The 18,422-nt window shown below is 43.0% G+C and overlaps 1 protein-coding gene across 1 annotated transcript in view; it reads right to left on the bottom strand.

Moving 5' to 3' along the window:
* Positions 1-1,464: 1,464 nt before the first annotated feature.
* Positions 1,465-18,422, bottom strand: part of LOC134805561 (uncharacterized) — a 266,023-nt gene continuing 249,065 nt past the window's right edge. Inside the window, exon 3 of the mRNA XM_063778837.1 lies at positions 1,465-3,675. Within this exon, the coding sequence (XP_063634907.1) occupies positions 2,130-3,675 (1,546 nt within the window). The 3' untranslated portion in view covers positions 1,465-2,129. The remainder of the gene's footprint in view (positions 3,676-18,422) is intronic.

Genomic DNA, 18,422 nt, shown 5'->3' with positions numbered 1-18,422 from the left:
CTCTACACCAGCGTTCTACGATCCGAAGAGCTGCCTGGGTGAGGTCGCATACTGTACTGGCAAATTTACCTGATATTAATATTGCCAGATCATCAGCGTAGCCTATTGTGTAGAAGTGTTCCTCGTTCAATTTGGTTATGAGGTTGTTGACTACTAGGTTCCACAACAGAGGTGACAGAACTCCCCCTTGAGGGCATCCTCGCACCGCCGCTACGGCCTGCGGTTCACCTACATACCTTATTGTCCTTTGATTTAGCATGTTCATGATCCACTTTACTAGTCCGGGTTCAGCGCCGTGGCTTTCCAAGGCGTTCCCTATACTGGAAAAGTGAGTCTTGTCAAAAGCGCCCTCTATGTCAATGAAAGTGCCGAGGCACATTTCTTTGCCGTGGATGGCCCTCTCAATGCGGCTTACAACCATGTGTAGAGCCGACTCCGTAGATTTACCTGAGCTGTACGCGTGCTGGTTGTTGTGCATCGGTATGTTCTTTAGCGCTCGGTCCCTCAGGTCCCTGTCGCACAGTTTTTCCAAGGTTTTCAGCAGGAATGATGTGAGACTGATGGGCCTAAAGGATTTGGCAGCTGTGTAGTCGTTCTTACCTGGTTTAGGTATGAATACCACATTTACATCTCTCCATCTCCTGGGCACGTACCCCCAGGCTAGGCAGGCTGCCATGATGTCGGTCAGGGTTTCCTGGATGAGTCCTAGACCCCACTGTAGGAGAGCGGGGAAGATCCCATCCGGACCAGCCGCCTTGAAGGGATGGAAGCTGTCTATGGCCCACCTGAGTTTCTCAGCGGTGACGACTCTGTGCGCCATTTGCCAGTTGTTGTCCGTTGTACTGTATTCCTCGTCCTGCTGATCTGCATCGGCGAGACTTACGCATCCTGGAAAGTGAGTTACCAGGAGAAGGCGTTGGGTCTCTGCAGGGCTAGATGTGTATGTGCCATCGGGTTTACGCAGTGAGCCCAATTGTGATGTGGGCTTGTGCGCTAAGGTTTTCCTTACCCGGTTGGCGTGGTCAAGTGTTTCAATGCTGCTGCAGAAGTTCCTCCATGACAGGGATCTCCAGTACCGCAATCTCTTTTTGTACCTGGCCTTGGCTTCGTAGTAGTTATCCCAGTCCACCTCAGCCGTTGTGTTCATGGCCCTGTTCCAGTCCACCTCAGCCGTTGTGTTCATGGCCCTGTTGAAGAGTCTTCTGGTTTTCCCCCGGAGTCTCTCCAGTTCTGGGCCCCACCACTGGTGACCCTTTATGGCAGTCTTTGCCGGTGGTTTTAAGGGGCACGCCTTGTGGTAGCTGTCTACGAGGGTATCAGTTAAGATATTTACCTGCTGTTCTATCTGAGCCGGTTCCCGAAGGTCATCCCTCGGTGGAAGCCGGTCAAGGCTTTCCCCTAGGACCTTCCTAAAAGTGGCTCGGTCCGTTTTCCTGGGATTCCTCCGGGCGGTTGGTGTGTCTCTAGATGCTAGTAGATTGAAGCGAATCCATCTATGGTCTGAGCAGGAGGCCTCCTGGGAGACTTGCCATCCCATAATTAGTTCACTGACCTCCTCCGAAGCCAGAGTCAGGTCGATAATCGTCCTGCATCGTTTGTTTACAAATGTTGGTTCAGCGCCTATATTTAGAATGTTTAGATTAGTAGTCACAAGATATTCAACAAGTGTCTTACCTCTGTTGTTGCTGGTCTCCATTCCCCACAGTGGGTGGTGTGCGTTGGAGTCGGCCCCGATGATTATTGCGAGGCCTGATCTCTCGCAGTGGCTGACCAGTCGTTGTAGTTCGGCAGGCGGTGGCTCGTCCTCTCCGGGCATGTACGCCGAGGCGAGGACTAGGTCGCGACAGCCTGTTGGCAGTGGAACTTGTAGTTTAATCGCACACAGGTCTCTGGAACAGAATTCAGTGAGCGGTTGTGCAATAATATTGTTAGTAGTTAGGATACATGCCCTAGGGACGGCATGTACCGTGGAGTAGTAGAGCTTACCTTTCGTGTCGGACAGCCCGCGTATGTATCCATTGCCCGTCCATGGTTCTTGTAGGAGGGCAACGGCTGTTGGCAAACCTACCAGACAGCGTCTGAGTTGGGCCGTAGCGGCCACGCTGTGCTGGAGGTTTGCTTGGATGACACTAGTTGGTGTCCATGTTGTCGGTGGTGGGGGCGGCATCTTGCATCTCCCCTCCCTCCTTGAACATGTCGGCCAACCCCGACACTATCCAAGCCGACAAGTCCTCACCCTCGGATGATGACCCGGCTGGTCCCTCACCAGTGCCAAGGAGCTCATCCTCCGAGAGTTCGGGTATCGTCGGCTTGGGTAGAGGCAGGGGGGCAACTTTCTCCCCGGAGACAGACTTGCTCTGCTCGGAGGTGCCCGCGGCCTGTTCGTTGGGGACCTGTACTCCCGTTACCCTTAGGGTGGAACCTTGCAGGGTGGGAGGTTGGTCCAGGTATTTGCCTCCGGGACCCCTGAACCTGAGGTAGACATTGCCCACCCCACAGTTCAGGGATCTCCCCCTCTCCATGAAGGCGGGGACGAGGTCTTCGGGGATTGTGAACTCGACAAACCACCCCTGGTCTTGCCGTAGTATTTGTATAATGGACCAAGACCCGACCTTGGCCCATTCGTTCTGGTACCTTAGTCCGTCAGCTGCCTGACGGACGTCTTCCCAGGACGAGTTGTTGATGTTGGGTATTAGGAGCCCGCACTTAATTCTCCTTGCCATCTCCGACTGGCGAACCGCCTTAAGGGAGATGTCTGGCAGGGTTAGGGCCTGGACACATCGCTGAGACCAGGCGGCCGAGTATTCGTCTTCTGCGAAGACCCTCAGCTGCCCCTCAGCGAAGATGGGCTTGCCCTTGAATTTGGGTGGCCTGGCTCCTACGAGGTTTCTCCTCGCCTCCTCCACGATTGCTTGGTGCAACCCGCGGAGGATGGCGTTGGAGTGGTCAGCGGTGATCTTCCCCGACTTCGCGTCAGTAATGACGATCGTCAGGTCAGATGCCGCTGCTTGTGCGTACGACAACGGTTGGCTTGGGCTCACTAGTCGCTGCTTTTTGTTGTCTCCTTGCGGGGAGAAGGACTCATCTCGCATCCTTTTAGCAGCGGCTCGTGCGAGCTTACCAGGTCGTCGTTTGGAGGGATCTGCGGCCGAACCCGTAGGGCTGTCGCCCGACGTTCCAGCCTTAGGGGGTAGGGTGGAACCTTTTCCCTTCGGCGGAGGCCTGGCAGCAGCAACCTGCTTGTTCGGCGCCGGTTTGGGTGCCGGCTTCTGGGAAGCCTGCACACCCACACCGGTTGCAGAGTGTGTCGGTGTTGGTGTGTTGTCCAGTTGCTGCTCTCGCGCTAGACGAGCTGCACGCCTCTGGTTCTTGTTTTTCTTCTTCTTCTTAGCCACCCCACCTTGACATTTAACAGGGGGGGGTGGGTTAGAGGAAGAAGAATTCACAGGTCTGGCAGGGTGAGGCTTCCCAGCAGGGGGTCGCTTCTTGGACCTTCGGTCCACTACCTGCCAGTCCTGGAAGGGGTTTGGGCCGGTCTGCTCCCCAGATGAACTGGGTTGCGGACAGGCCGGGGTTTCGGTCTGACGCACTGTCACTGGAACAGCTTGTCTCGCCTGTGTGGCTTCACCATTAGCGATGGACGCTGCTGGATCAGCTTGGGGTTTTTCGTTAGACCTGGTATCCATAGTTCGTAACGATTAACTTCATCCTCATCGGCTCCCACCCTACAAGGGCCCACACCTTGGGAACGCTTACTCACACATATAAAAGGTGCTTTCAGTCGTTAGGACACCGACTCGGGTATAGAAGTGAGAAGTTGGCTAGTTGCGCGACATCGGAAATGTGTGAAGGTGGGACGTAGGGTCGTCCAGGTCAGACGCCCTCCGCCCGATTCACCTAAACGCACTTCCTCAGCATGGCCTTTCACCACCGCATCAGCAGCCGAAACTGCCTCTGCGGCCCTCTCACTTCTCGCCGTGAGCCCACCTACGGTTCCTCACTTGACCATTTCCCGGACTGTGGCTAGTAGCCCGGGCTACCGTTTTGCCCGAAATTAGGGCCGAAGCAGACGTGTTACCACGCGGGTTGACAATGGCTCAATCCCCAGGATCCCGTCATCCTTGCGTACGGCGCTCTACTGTGCAGGTCCTAGCACAGGTAGGTTATGTATAGGTCGTCAGTAGTAACCTACACCTACTGACAACACCAGTGTGGATGTTAGCCGCCACTAGAAAGAGGCACGAATGCCAGTCGCTAGTGACGTTGCCCAGGATGGACCGGGGGTGACAGACGGACCTTTGGGCAGGCCGGAGCCCACCCAAACTTCCCCCTGTCTCCCGCTCGGGGAGGTCATCACACCACTCCACCCCAAGTCATCCTTTAATGTTATTGTAAAATTTAGAGAATTAGTCAGGGCACGTTGCTCGTAAAGACGCTGACCACAGGGGATAGGTTCTTAACTGGCGACTACGTACGGGAAATAGAGCCTTGGAAATACCTCCTACATACACGCTGTACTGACGGTCTGCTCAGAAAGAACTAAAGACAGAAATTGAACGAGGATTCTTTTGACAGATCTTTGAACCTGTAGAGAACACCTTTTAGCCAAGCTAAATTATGATGAATAGCGCAACCAAAGGAGCAAAACTATTATTTTCACCTGAACTTATACGAAACTAATGATCTGGCCGACTAGCCGACTAGTCGGCCGACTAATAGGCCATTCGAGCGCCGATTAGTCGGCTAGTCGGCTAGTCGGCCAAATCAATAGTCGGTACATCACTAAAATTTATATACAATAACAAATTAACTGTGAATAAAAAGCCAGAAGCAGTGATATTAACAAAATTACCAGAAACAATGAACGTTTCCCCAGGCACCATTGAAAATAGCCAAGATGATACACTGCTGCCCTGCCCTATATGCTCCAAGCTATTCAAAAGACGTGGCCTGAACATACATATAGGTAAGTCACACGCACAGACCTACATGAGCAACCAAGAGAATGAAAACCCTATTAGCAGTACTAGTACTTCATCAAACCAAAACAACAACAATCCAATAGATAACCTATTCAAAGAAGGTTTTGGTGCAAAAATGGTAAACAATGAAGGCGGCCAAGACTCTACATGGAGACTCCGCTGGAAGAAAAGCATAAAACTGACGGGAAAACAATACAACCTTCCACAAGGTAACGTCGGTCGTCATTTCATTGACCTCCTAGCTAACGAAATCAATAATCTAGTTAATGAATTACCGACGAATGGATTCTCTGAACGAGTATTCTTCTACTGCAGCACAATCCTCCAAAGGGATAGTTTAATAACTAAAGGTTCAGACATCAGACGCCTAATAAACAGAAGACTAGAAATGTGGCGAAAAAATCAATTTGACATATTAATACAGGAAGCAGAGAGATGTAACAAAAAGAATAGCCGCTATAAAAAACGACAAGATTGCGATCATATGTCACGCGTGTTTAACAGACTGATGCTACAAGGAAAAATAAGACAAGCGAACAGATTTATCACAGAACGTAATGGTGGTGGAATAATAAAGCGTGACGACAAAATTGGAGACAAAAATGTATTTCAGATCCTGGAAGAAAAACATCCAAACCAAGCAACACCGATTATATCAGATTTCGACCAAACAACACAACTTCCAAACCTTGTCGATGTTAACGTAACATCCAGCCATATTGAAAAAGTAGCAAGAAGCATCTCGGGAGGTGCAGGCCCAAGCGGGACCGATGCTGATCAGTGGAAAACGATGCTTTTAAGATTTGGCCCACACAGCTCCAAATTAAGAGAATCAATAGCAGCTTTAACAAGAAAACTAGCAAACGAAATAGTAGAATGGGATGCAATAAGGGCACTGCTAGCCAGAAGAGACATCGCCCTTGACAAATCACCTGGTGTCCGCCCAATTGGTATAGGGGAGGTACTTCAACGTGTCATAGCAAAAGCTATGGCTCTGACGACTGGGACTGACGTACAAGAAGCATGCGGAGCAAACCAACTATGTAATGGAATAAAAGCCAGTATAGAAGGTGCAGCACACGCAATGTCAGAAAGCTTCCACGAAGAAAACACCGAAGGTATACTACTCGTTGACGCTACCAATGCATTTAATGCCCTCAATCGTCCATTAGCACTATGGAATGCCAGACTTCTATTGCCCAGATGCTCGAGATTCCTCTTTAATACCTATAGAGGACACGCAGTGATATCGTTTAGAAATACCAATAAATACATATTAAGTAAAGAAGGAACGACCCAAGGAGATCCACTGGCAATGCAAATGTACGCAATTGGAATATTACCACTAATAAAAACATGCAAAAACAAGAATAAATACATTCAGAACTGGTATGCGGATGACTCTGCATGCTTAGGCAAATTTGATGAATTACTAAAATGGTTTAACCTGCTAATGAAAGAAGGACCCAGATATGGCTACTACCCTGAGCCAACAAAGAGCTATCTAATAGTCAAAGAAGGCCTTACAGATATTGCCAAACAAAAATTCGATAAATTAGGAATCAAAATTGTAAAAGCACAACGATTTTTAGGAAGTTTTATTGGAGACATAAGCGATAAAACCGACTATATACGACAAAAAACAAAAAATTGGATTGATTGCATCCTTAGAATAACAAAAGCCTGTGAAAAATATCCTCAAGCTGTACATACCGCATTTACTAAATCACTACAATGTGAGTGGCAATACCTACAAAGAGTGACTACTGGAACAGACAAAGACTACAATGACCTAAAGAACGCAATCAAGACTCATTTAACACCCTCCATACTAGGCAGAGAAATAACATCCATAGAACATGAACTCTTTGCTCTTCCAGCGAGGCTCGGAGGCCTTGCAATTAATGATCCTACAAAGCAAGCTAAAACCTCACATGCAATATCATTAAATGCCAACAAAATACTAATAGATGCAATTCGAACCGGCGAAGAAATTAACATAGAAGACCATCAAAAACATGTATATGAAACTTTAAAAGAAGAAAGAAAAAAGCGAGAAAATAACGAACAACATGAATTAGAATCAATCATGGATAAGCTAACAATAAAAACAAAGAATTGCATCCAAAGGGTAATTAACAAAAAATCATCACAGTGGCTAACAGTACTACCGACCAAAGCTGATGATACCGACCTAACAGCAACGCAGTTTCGTGACGGCCTTGCGATCAGATACGGGCATGAACCTTCTAGCCTGCCACTAACCTGCGATGGCTGTGGCGAAAATAACTTCAACCTAAACCATGCACTTAATTACACGAAGGGAGGGCTCATAAAAAGAGGCCACGACCAACACAGAGACGATATCAAAAGTTGGGCTGAACCAGCATGGGGTTCGGCTACTACTGAGCCAATAATGCGTGCCGCAACCTTAGATCAACCAGGGCTAATAAGCGACTTACTACTGGAAAGTGTATGGGAGCCAGCGAGGAAGGCGTTCTTTGACGTTCGCATTGTAAATGCCGACGCCGCCTCGTATGGTCTACTCACATGGCCCACGATTGCCCAAATACACGCTCGCGAAAAACATCGCAAATACGACCTGGCTGCAGAAGATCTCAGAGCCTCATTCACTCCTCTTGTGGTCTCCTGTGATGGCGCTGTCGGAACGGATTATGAATCCTTCAGAAAAAGAACATCCCTTAAGCTCCATGAAAAATGGTCCAAACCATACTCACAAATAATCAATTGGATCAAAGTCAAAATACAAATATCAATCATCAGAGCTGTCTCTCTAAGAATTAGAGGAACGAGAAGAAGGATAGAAAGATTTGGATCTGAAGACGGCTGTGGAATACCCATCCTAGAAGATTAGATTTCTCTTCTTTCTACCGCACAACTGTATTGAAATAAGCTTAAAATTGTATTATTTAACGTAATAAATCATCATCATCATTCTCTTGCCCTTGTCCCATTCACTTGGGGTCGGCGCAGCATGTCTTTCTCTTCCACACCTCTCTGTCGCCCGTCATTTCATCATTCACTTGCGTTCGTTTCATATCATCTCTCACACAGTCCATCCACCTTTTCCTCGGTTTTCCTTTCCTCGTACTTCCCTCCACATTCATTCGTAATACCTTTCTCGTCACATGACTTTCATCCCTCCGCATCACATGCCCGTACCATGCTAGGCGATTTGCCCTTACTTTTTCTGTTATGGGTGCAACTTTCAGGCTTCCTCTTATATACTCATTCCTTATCCTATCCATTCTCGTCACGCCACACATCCATCTTAACATTCGCATCTCCGCTACATGCAATCTCTTTTCATCCGTCACCTTTAGGGCCCAACACTCTGATCCATACATGACGACAGGTCTTATGACTGATTTATAAATTTTACCCTTCAACCGAAGAGGCATTCGGGCGTCGCAAATGGTTCCCGTGACCTGTCGCCATTTCATCCATCCTGTGCTAATCCGGTTTTTAACGTCACGGTCAATATCGCCATCGCACTGTACGAGCGAACCGAGGTACTTAAAGTCGGAGCAGACCGGCAATGTAACGCCGTCGAGTTCTATGGCAGCAAAACTGGAGAGACCGCCAAAATCACAGAACATGTGTTCTGTTTTAGATCTGCTGATCTTCAGGCCAACATTCTCCAATTTTTGCCGCCATTTCTCAAGTCTGCTCTGCACCTCGAGTTCGTTTTCACCAACAAGCACAATGTCATCGGCAAACAGCATACACCAGGGTGCCTCCTCCTGTATGTCCGACGACAGAGCGTCCATAACAAGCAGGAAGAGGTAAGGGCTTAAAGCCGATCCCTGGTGCAAGCCTACCGTGACACTGAACTTGTCGGTGGTGCCAGCAGCTGACCGGACGCGTGTACAACATCGGTTGTACATTGACCGGATTAGCTCTACATACTTCCCAGGCACGCATTTCTCTTTCAGAGCCCACCACAAAACCTCTCGGGGTACTCGGTCGTATGCTTTTTCGAGGTCAACAAACACCATATGCAGGTTCTTTTTGGCATGTCTGTATTTTTCGCACAGATGGCGAAGTGCAAAAATGGCGTCTGTTGTACCTCTCCCCGGCATAAACCCGAACTGGTTTTGTGTTATATCACTCTCATCTCTCAGGCGTCTCTCTATCACTTTTTCCCATACTTTCATGCTATGTGACATGAGTTTTATTCCTCTATAGTTGTTGCATTCCTGTACATCCCCTTTGTTTTTAAAAATGGGCACCAGCAAACTGTCGCACCATTCGTCGGGAATGGTTTCTTCATGCAACAACTTATTGAAGAACAAAGTCAGCCACTTACATCCATCCTCACGCAGTAACTTCCATACCTCTCCTGGTATATCATCTGGTCCTACAGATTTCCCATTTTTCATACTTCTCACAGCCGTTCTTACTTCGTCCATACATATTTCTTTCACTGCACCCATATTTATCATCCTGTGCTGTAGTACCCTGTTCCATTCATTTTCCTCATTCATCAACCTTTCGAAGTAGACTTTCCAACGTTCTTTTATCGCTTCGTCTTTCGTAATCACCTTACCTGCATCATCTTTCACACATTTATTTTATTTTATTTTTTTTATTTTTAGTATTTGATAACACATTTAACGTAATAAATGTGTTATCAAATACTAAAAAAAATAAAGGATATATATTGTAAGGAATATTATCAAAATTTAGTATATAAGGCTCTATTAGTTACATTTTTTTCATATTTTTTCTCGTAATGAAATGTTGACAAAATTTGAAAGTTCCTTGACTTTGACAGGAAAAACCAAGGCCCCAACGCTGTCTGTTCTCTTTGACGGCGCAGCAACTAGTATAATTTCTCTCTCCTTGCTCTTTTAAAAATGCCGTTTGTCAAAAAAGGACAACCATACTGTTGACAAGATGGACTTCAAATCAAGGTGTCCCCTTTTTAGGTAGACCCAGGTTGTGCATGTGTGCGTAAAAGCGTATATGTGTGCACTTTTAGGGATGTGAAAAGTCGATTTTAATCATGTTATATATCGATAAACGCTACACAGCGGAATGAAATAGCGATTAATTGAAGCTTCAATATAATTATCTTCGTTAAACATAAACATAATTGAAATGCTAATGGATAATGAATATATTAGAATATAATAAAATAATTCAATTATTACGGAACACATATTTTAGTAGGTATTTATATTTATGTATTTTAATTAAATATCTGAACTTTCCCTTGGTTCCGATGCTGGGGCGTGACGATAAAATTGTGATCTGATAACCACAACAAAGAATAAAAGCGGTTTTGTTCATTTTAGGTATCGTTAAACCTTTGAAGTAAAATTAAAATTGCAAGAAATGTCGATAGTTTATCGATATGACTTTATCGACATGGCTACAGCAAGGTGGGCCACATTGTTAATCGTACACTAAACAAAAGTGGTCCCACTGACAGCTCGCTTGGACGTCATCTCTGTATATTATATATCTATGGGAAAAACTTAACCATCGACAAAAAACTAGATTTTTTTACCACCAAAGAACGAATGAAATAGCGCAACCCTGTTTCCGATTCAGTGTTGTCACATGTAAATAGCATTTATGTTTAGACTTTGATTCTATCGGGGAACACTGATGAGTCGCGCCGCGACTTTGAGTTCTCTACGCGGCTGTTGCAGTCGCGGGTACAAGTTATGCTACGGAAATCGACAGATTTGACAGCCGCGGGAATGTCGACTCGAGTCGCTGTCTAAGTCGCGGATGCAAGATGTGCTAGAGGTGCAGGTACACATTTATTTACAAGGAGGACTCAAGTCTATTTAATTGTATTCAAATTGTACTATTTAACACACTAAACACTTTTTTATTTTCTATTTTCATTTTCAATGTGTGTGATGATTGAATTTAATTTCAGTGTTGACTAATTAATCACCACAAAGTTCGTACAGTCACCTGCAAGGAGGACTCAAGTCTATTTAATTGTATTCAAATTGTACTATTTAACACACTAAACACTTTTTTATTTTCTATTTTCATTTTCAATGTGTGTGATGATTGAATTTAATTTCAGTGTTGACTAATTAATCACCACAAAGTTCGTACAGTCACCTGCAATAATATGTTGCGCAACGAAGGCCGCAAAAATATCTGACAAGATTTTATTTGTAGAGCCATAAGAACGTGTCATATATTTTTGCGGCCCTCAAAGAGTAACATATTATTGCAGGTACATTGTTTAATAAAATAAATTAATTAAAAATTAAAAAACACGACTGCGAAAAAGCGAACTGAAAAGACAAAAATAATTTTTAGTTGTGTTAGTTACTCAATTTAATGAATGTAAATAATTAGAATATGAGTGTTTAGTGAAGGTTATAAACAGCAAACGCAAAAGTTTAATGCTCATTTAGGATCGTGACTGTATCTGTGTATTTTATTTCAACTAAAAATTATTTTTGTCTTTTCAGTTCGCTTTTTCGCAGTCGTGTTTTTTAATTTTTAATTAATTTATTTTATTTTATACTTTTTAGATTTTTTACATTCATTAAGTTGAGTAACTAACACAACTAAAAATATTTTTATCTTTTCAGTTCGCTTTTTCGCAGTCGTGTTTTTTTCGCAGTCGTGTTTTTTAACTTATAATTTATTTAATTAATTTTGGGATCATGATTTCGTTACTAACTATTTGAAGTCACTTTATATTACTTTTGCGAGGGCGTCCTCAGTACAGAAATGCACGCATAGCGCCGCATACATCGAGCTACGCCCGACTCCTTTGGAACGCGTACAGTGCGCCACGAACGCTTTGAGTCAGAGGGCACTGAAGGCGTCTTGGTAAGCGTACAGCGTGTCACGTACATGGGGCTACGCCCGACACTTAGTATGAGAGAGTCGAAGGCGCCTGGCTTTAGACCGCGCACAGCGGGCCACATACTCTGAGTATGATGGCGCCGAAGGCGCCCGGCTTTGGTAAGCGTACAACGTGTCACGTACGTCGGGCTACGCCCGACTCTTTTAGTATGAAGATAAAAACGTCATTATAAAAACAATATGGCGGACTTAATACGCCAAATTACGCAACCTTTAGAAAAAAATATCGTGCAAACCTATCGAGTAGGGTATCAAAATGAAGGGCTGTGAAAGCTAATTAATAATATATATGCAACATGTGGGCTTGATGTATTGACATTCCCATTTAAAAGGTCCCCGACTGCAATTGAAATAAAATACACAGGTACAGTCACGATCCTAAATGAGCATTAAACTTTTGCGTTTGTTGTTTATAACCTTCTCTAAACACTTATATTCTAATTTACATTCATTAAGTTGAGTAACTAACACAACACTCATACGCTCTGAGCCGTGGGCCCTACGTGAAGCTCGGCCTTCGGTCTTTAAAAAACATGTTATCATCATCAAAAATGTTAAAATTAAATTGAACCATACAGTTATAATGATAGTTTCACGATTTCTTCTGCCAAAGTCGGTGCAGAGTTAGCTTAGACGGACTCTGCATCGTATATATATATATATATAATTATATATCATATATATATATATATATATGTCGGACATCTATTGGCGTGTTGTTGAACTGAGATGACAGCTAGAAGGCTTTGGAACGTCGAGAGGTTTCTCTCGAGTGAGCGTAGGCACGAGTTGGCATTTTTGTCGGTATGTTGGTAGACTGGTCGAGCAGGTTTGCCAACTTGACTTTGAGGCGGGAGCAGAGAGGCTCCGCCGCTGGTAGTTCTTCTTGATCGGACCGCGCTAGAGATCGGACGTACTCGTTAGCCAACCTCGTGCCTAACTCGCTACGTTCCTGAAGGTTTATACCTGAAGGATTATTCTGATAGCTTATAGAATCCCGCGTTCTTTAACCATTTAGCTAAGTGTTTTATTTCAAGTGTTATTTTGATTTCTTATGTTTCATTAGAAGCTTACTTTTGTGAAATAAAGAAATGATGTGTTATGTGTTGTTTTAACTTGTTTTGAAGGGATTTGTCCCTCTGAGTTTGTTGCCGGTCCCATATAGGGCTAAATCTTCTCGGGTCAGATATGTAGGGTTGGAGCCGGCCTAGCTTGACTTGAATAAAGATTTGAACGGTTTCATGTGATCTTTTCATTCTCAATTTAACCAGTCAATATTCTAATAGCAATTAGTTCTTTTCATCATTTAGTTCTGAAATATAGTAGGCACTAGTATGGTTAACGAGTCCTAAGGTTTATTTCATGCACTGGTAGCATGGTAGCATACTGGTTTAGCTGTGAAGTAATACATTATCGTACTACCCCCACGCGCCCACCGCCTTTAGGACCATCTGTATTCGATATATATATGTCGAATACCCGAGGGTCTTAAAAGCGGTGGGCGCGTGGGGGTAGTACGATAATGTATTACTTCACAGCTAAACCAGTATGCTACCATTGCTACCAGTGCATGAAATAAACATTAGGACTCGTTAACCATACTAGTGCCCACTATACTTCAGTACTGAATGTTTAAAAGAACTAATTGCTATTTTTAACTCAAGGGAGCGATATGAAAGTAAAAAGAAACCGTTTAAATCTTTATTCAAGTCAAACTAGGCCGGCTCCAACCCTACGCCTCTAACATGAGAAGATTTAGCCCTATATGGGACCGGCAACAAACTCAGAGGGACAAATCTTTTCAAAACAAGTTAAAAAAACACATAACACATCATTTCTTTATTTCACAAAAGTAAGCTTCTAATGAAACATAAGAAATCAAAATAACATTTGAAATAAAACACTTAGCTAAATGGTTAAAGAACGCGGGATTCTATAAGCTATCAGAATAATCCTTCAGGTATAAACCTTCAGGAACGTAGCGAGTTAGGCACAGAGGTTGGCTAACGAGTACGTCCGATCTCTAGCGCGGTCCGATCAAGAAGAACTACCAGCGGCGGAGCCTCTCCGCTCCCGCCTCGGTCAAGTTGGCAAACCTGCTCGACCAGTCTACCAACATACCAACAAAAATGCCAACTCGTGCCTACGCTCACTCGAGAGAAACCTCTCGACGTTCCAAAGCCTTCTACCTGTCATCTCAGTTCAACAACACGCCAATAGATGGCGTTACTCTCTACGCAACTTTATTTCAACAATGCGCCAATAGACGGAGTTACTCTCTACACAACTTTATTTATTTTGTTACAACCAAATAATACGTAGCTCAACATTGCTAATCGATTTTATACAGGCGTCTAAAATAATGAACTATAACGCTGCAATAAGTCTTTCTGGTGTCAGGGTCCGACACGGCCGTCCTGCGCTACACACGTCCTCGTGTGTGGGTGTATGCATTTGATTCTGTAACAAAATACTCAGCACAGTATCTCATCGCTCGGTCATTCCTGACCCACAATTTGGGTCTCTCTCAAATTACTATTAAAATCAAACTTTGTTATCAATCCAACCAGAAAAAATGATTGTTCAAAATTACTTTAACAATCCTCAATTCTCTAGTCAAAAATAATCCATCGAGCAACGACTTAATAAAAAATAATCAGTAATCATCGCCGCTATCTAGCGGATACACTCCATTAATTATCGCCTCCATCTGGCGGATACTCTCAAATTTATGTGAAAACAGAACAATCTCAAACATTAAAAACAAATCACAACAGCTCTAATTCATTGCTCGACAGTATCACTACTATTGTCATCAATATCAATTTACGGGGAAATTATCTGGCATTAAAAAAAATATTTTGGTCAAATGTGATAATAATCATTGTAGGACATCTTAAAATAAATAGCACTCTGACTTAATAATGCCAATTTTACTCATATGAACACAGTACATCAACGGGAATTCATTTTTAACAAAACAACACCAGTCCTTCGGTGCATTGCCAGTCCTTCGGCAGATACCAGACCCTCGTCAGAAGTAACCATCTCAGCCGCGTAAGTGCTACTCCTTGCAAAGAGCATTCTGCACATAAAAAGCAGACCACGTGCATCTCTTACATGCTCCGGCACTTCTGATGCGGTCACTAAACAATACCCAGTCCATCTAAAGCAAAACATTAGTGCCCAGTCCATCGGACGTGCCTTCAGTCCATCGAAAGCAAAACAGGAGTGCCCAGTCCATCGGGCGTGCCTTCAGTCCATCGAAAGCAAAACAGTAGTGCCCAGTCCATCGGGCGTGCCTTCAGTCCATCGAAAGCAAAACAGTAGTGCCCAGTCCATCGGGCTTGCCTTCAGTCCATCGAAAGCAAAACAGTAGTGCCCAGTCCTTCGGGCTTGCCTTCAGTCCATCGAAAGCAAAACAGTAGTGCCCAGTCCATCGGGCGTACTTTCAGTCCTTCGAAAGTACAAGCTTTCAGTCCATCGAAAGCAAAAACAATGTTAAGAGTGAATTCCAAAAAGAAAATAAAAACGGTTCTTTAAATCATGTTACTCAGAACCATTGGTACTATCAGCGTCAACTGATCAACTGAAACTGAACATCACTGATCAAAATTACTAAAGATAGCTTTCTACTTTAGCTTTAACAACAGAAACTCAGCTTTCTACTTTAGCTTTAACAACAGAAACTCGCTCAAAACTTCTATGCAGAAGTAAATCCTCTCAAAATAATCCCAACAAAATGGGAACTGCTCACCAGATTAATAAAGCATGATGCACGCGTCCCAGTCAAAGGTGGTGGTGAAGTCCAACCCAAGCACGAAGGCTGATGCTTTCCGCCTTGCAGTTGCCGTTGCTGCGGCAGATGGCGAGATGCACGATGTAGTTTAACATAGCTGGCTGTTACTGAAATCATCATTAGCACGGCATCAGGTTTATCATGTAAGCAGAATAAACTCAAAGGTTTATTAAATGCAATGTAGCAGACAAAATAAACATGTTTCCAATGTATACGGGACTTCAAAAATCTCAGAATAAAATTTAAACTTCAATGAGTGCGTTTTATTTCATTCTATGAACAAACAAACATGTGTTCCAAAAATAAGTAACACGGTAAAATGGGCCAATACGAAAAGTGACAGCTAATTAGTTACGTTAGACTGTTATGCTTCGCCATTACACTGAAAATAAAATTCACTAATAAACAATTGGAACGAAACCTGTCCTTTTATTTCCAATTCCCCAGAACAGACGATACTGCACAGCTGCTTCTGTGTCACGGGCGTACCTAATGGTGTCTGCAAGTTCGCTCGGCTCTGGCTGCAGGACACTGTAACATTAATTTTCATATGCGTAGCTCATGTTTCCATACTATGCACGATTTGTGATCTATCACGGCATTACAGGCAATAATTTGTCGCAATTTTATTAATTACTAAACGTTACAGGGTAACGTAAAGTAAGTAAGTATTATTACATAATCCTATGCATTGGCAAATCAGCAGGATCAATTTCTAACGGTGCATTGTATTTTCATGAAAAAAATATTTTTTGAGGGTAGATGCACAAGTGAGCGATGAAATAATATCACGTCGCGACAGCCAATATTTGGTTTTAATTAACAATATGGATTTCACATCAAAATAACTTAAGATCACTTAGATTTAAATGGATTATAAAAATTAATTGTATTTTCATGAAACATCAATTATTGAGGGTAAATTCACAAATGAACGATGAAATAATATCACGTCGTGATAGCTAATACTTGGTTTTAATTAGCAGTATGGATTTCAAATCAAAATAACTCAAGATCGCTTCGATTTAAATGGATTACAAAAATTAATTACAAAGAAACGTAACGATCCCAGAGATGACGTCACGTCACAACCGTTATGCTAGACTGCCTCAATCATAATTCATAATTTCACAATAATTCTCACCAAATAACAATGAATTGCACTAACCTTTCAATAAAGGTTAGACACGTGAGCTTACCATTACCACGTGTCCAGATTATGGAATGTAGGTCACCAGAAATACACCACGCTCCCAGGTGCTGTGTAAGCAATACATGATACCTTGGCAATCCCACTTCTGATGTCGAATACCCGAGGGTCTTAAAAGCGGTGGGCGCGTGGGGGTAGTACGATAATGTATTACTTCACAGCTAAACCAGTATGCTACCATTGCTACCAGTGCATGAAATAAACATTAGGACTCGTTAACCATACTAGTGCCCACTATACTTCAGTACTGAATGTTTAAAAGAACTAATTGCTATTTTTAACTCAAGGGAGCGATATGAAAGTAAAAAGAAACCGTTTAAATCTTTATTCAAGTCAAACTAGGCCGGCTCCAACTCTACGCCTCTAACATGAGAAGATTTAGCCCTATATGGGACCGGCAACAAACTCAGAGGGACAAATCTTTTCAAAACAAGTTAAAACAACACATAACACATCATTTCTTTATTTCACAAAAGTAAGCTTCTAATGAAACATAAGAAATCAAAATAACACTTGAAATAAAACACTTAGCTAAATGGTTAAAGAACGCGGGATTCTATAAGCTATCAGAATAATCCTTCAGGTATAAACCTTCAGGAACGTAGCGAGTTAGGCACGAGGTTGGCTAACGAGTACGTCCGATCTCTAGCGCGGTCCGATCAAGAAGAACTACCAGCGGCGGAGCCTCTCCGCTCCCGCCTCGGTCAAGTTGGCAAACCTGCTCGACCAGTCTACCAACATACCGACAAAAATGCCAACTCGTGCCTACGCTCACTCGAGAGAAACCTCTCGACGTTCCAAAGCCTTCTACCTGTCATCTCAGTTCAACAACACGCCAATAGATGGCGTTACTCTCTACGCAACTTTATTTCAACAATGCGCCAATAGACGGAGTTACTCTCTACACAACTTTATTTATTTTGTTACAACCAAATAATACGTAGCTCAACATTGCTAATCGATTTTATACAGGCGTCTAAAATAATGAACTATAACGCTGCAATAAGTCTTTCTGGTGTCAGGGTCCGACATATATATGTATATATATATATATATATATATATATATATATATATATATATATATATATATATACATATATGCATATATATATATATATATATATATATATATATATATATATATATATATATATATATATATATATACACATATATATATTTAAATAGAAGTTATATTTTAAACTTTTCGATTCCATTAGCGCATAGGAACTTGTTTTAAAAACTATGAGTATTATGTACTTAAATATACTTAATTTTTTTTTTATGATCTGCGGTCAAACCCTTTCCTTTTATTTTAATAAGTATCCCATTCAATAATAATATTTGGTTTTATGAGATTAGCTTCGCTCTCTCTTAACATATTTTGTCAATTCTTGCTTTCTCAAACTTAAACTTAAACCCACATGTTGCATATATACAGTGAAACTTGGTTAAGTGGGACCTGGATAAGTGGGAAACCTCTATAGCTGGGACTCATGGTGCGGTCCCGGCACTTTGGCGCTGAATTACCTCTGTTAGTGAGATAAAACAGACCT

Source organism: Cydia splendana, unplaced genomic scaffold (genome assembly GCF_910591565.1).
Source record: "Cydia splendana unplaced genomic scaffold, ilCydSple1.2 scaffold_42_ctg1, whole genome shotgun sequence".
NCBI lineage: Eukaryota > Metazoa > Arthropoda > Insecta > Lepidoptera > Tortricidae > Cydia > Cydia splendana.
Note: the sequence above shows the minus strand (reverse complement) of the source record. Positions and strands in the feature narration are given on the sequence as shown.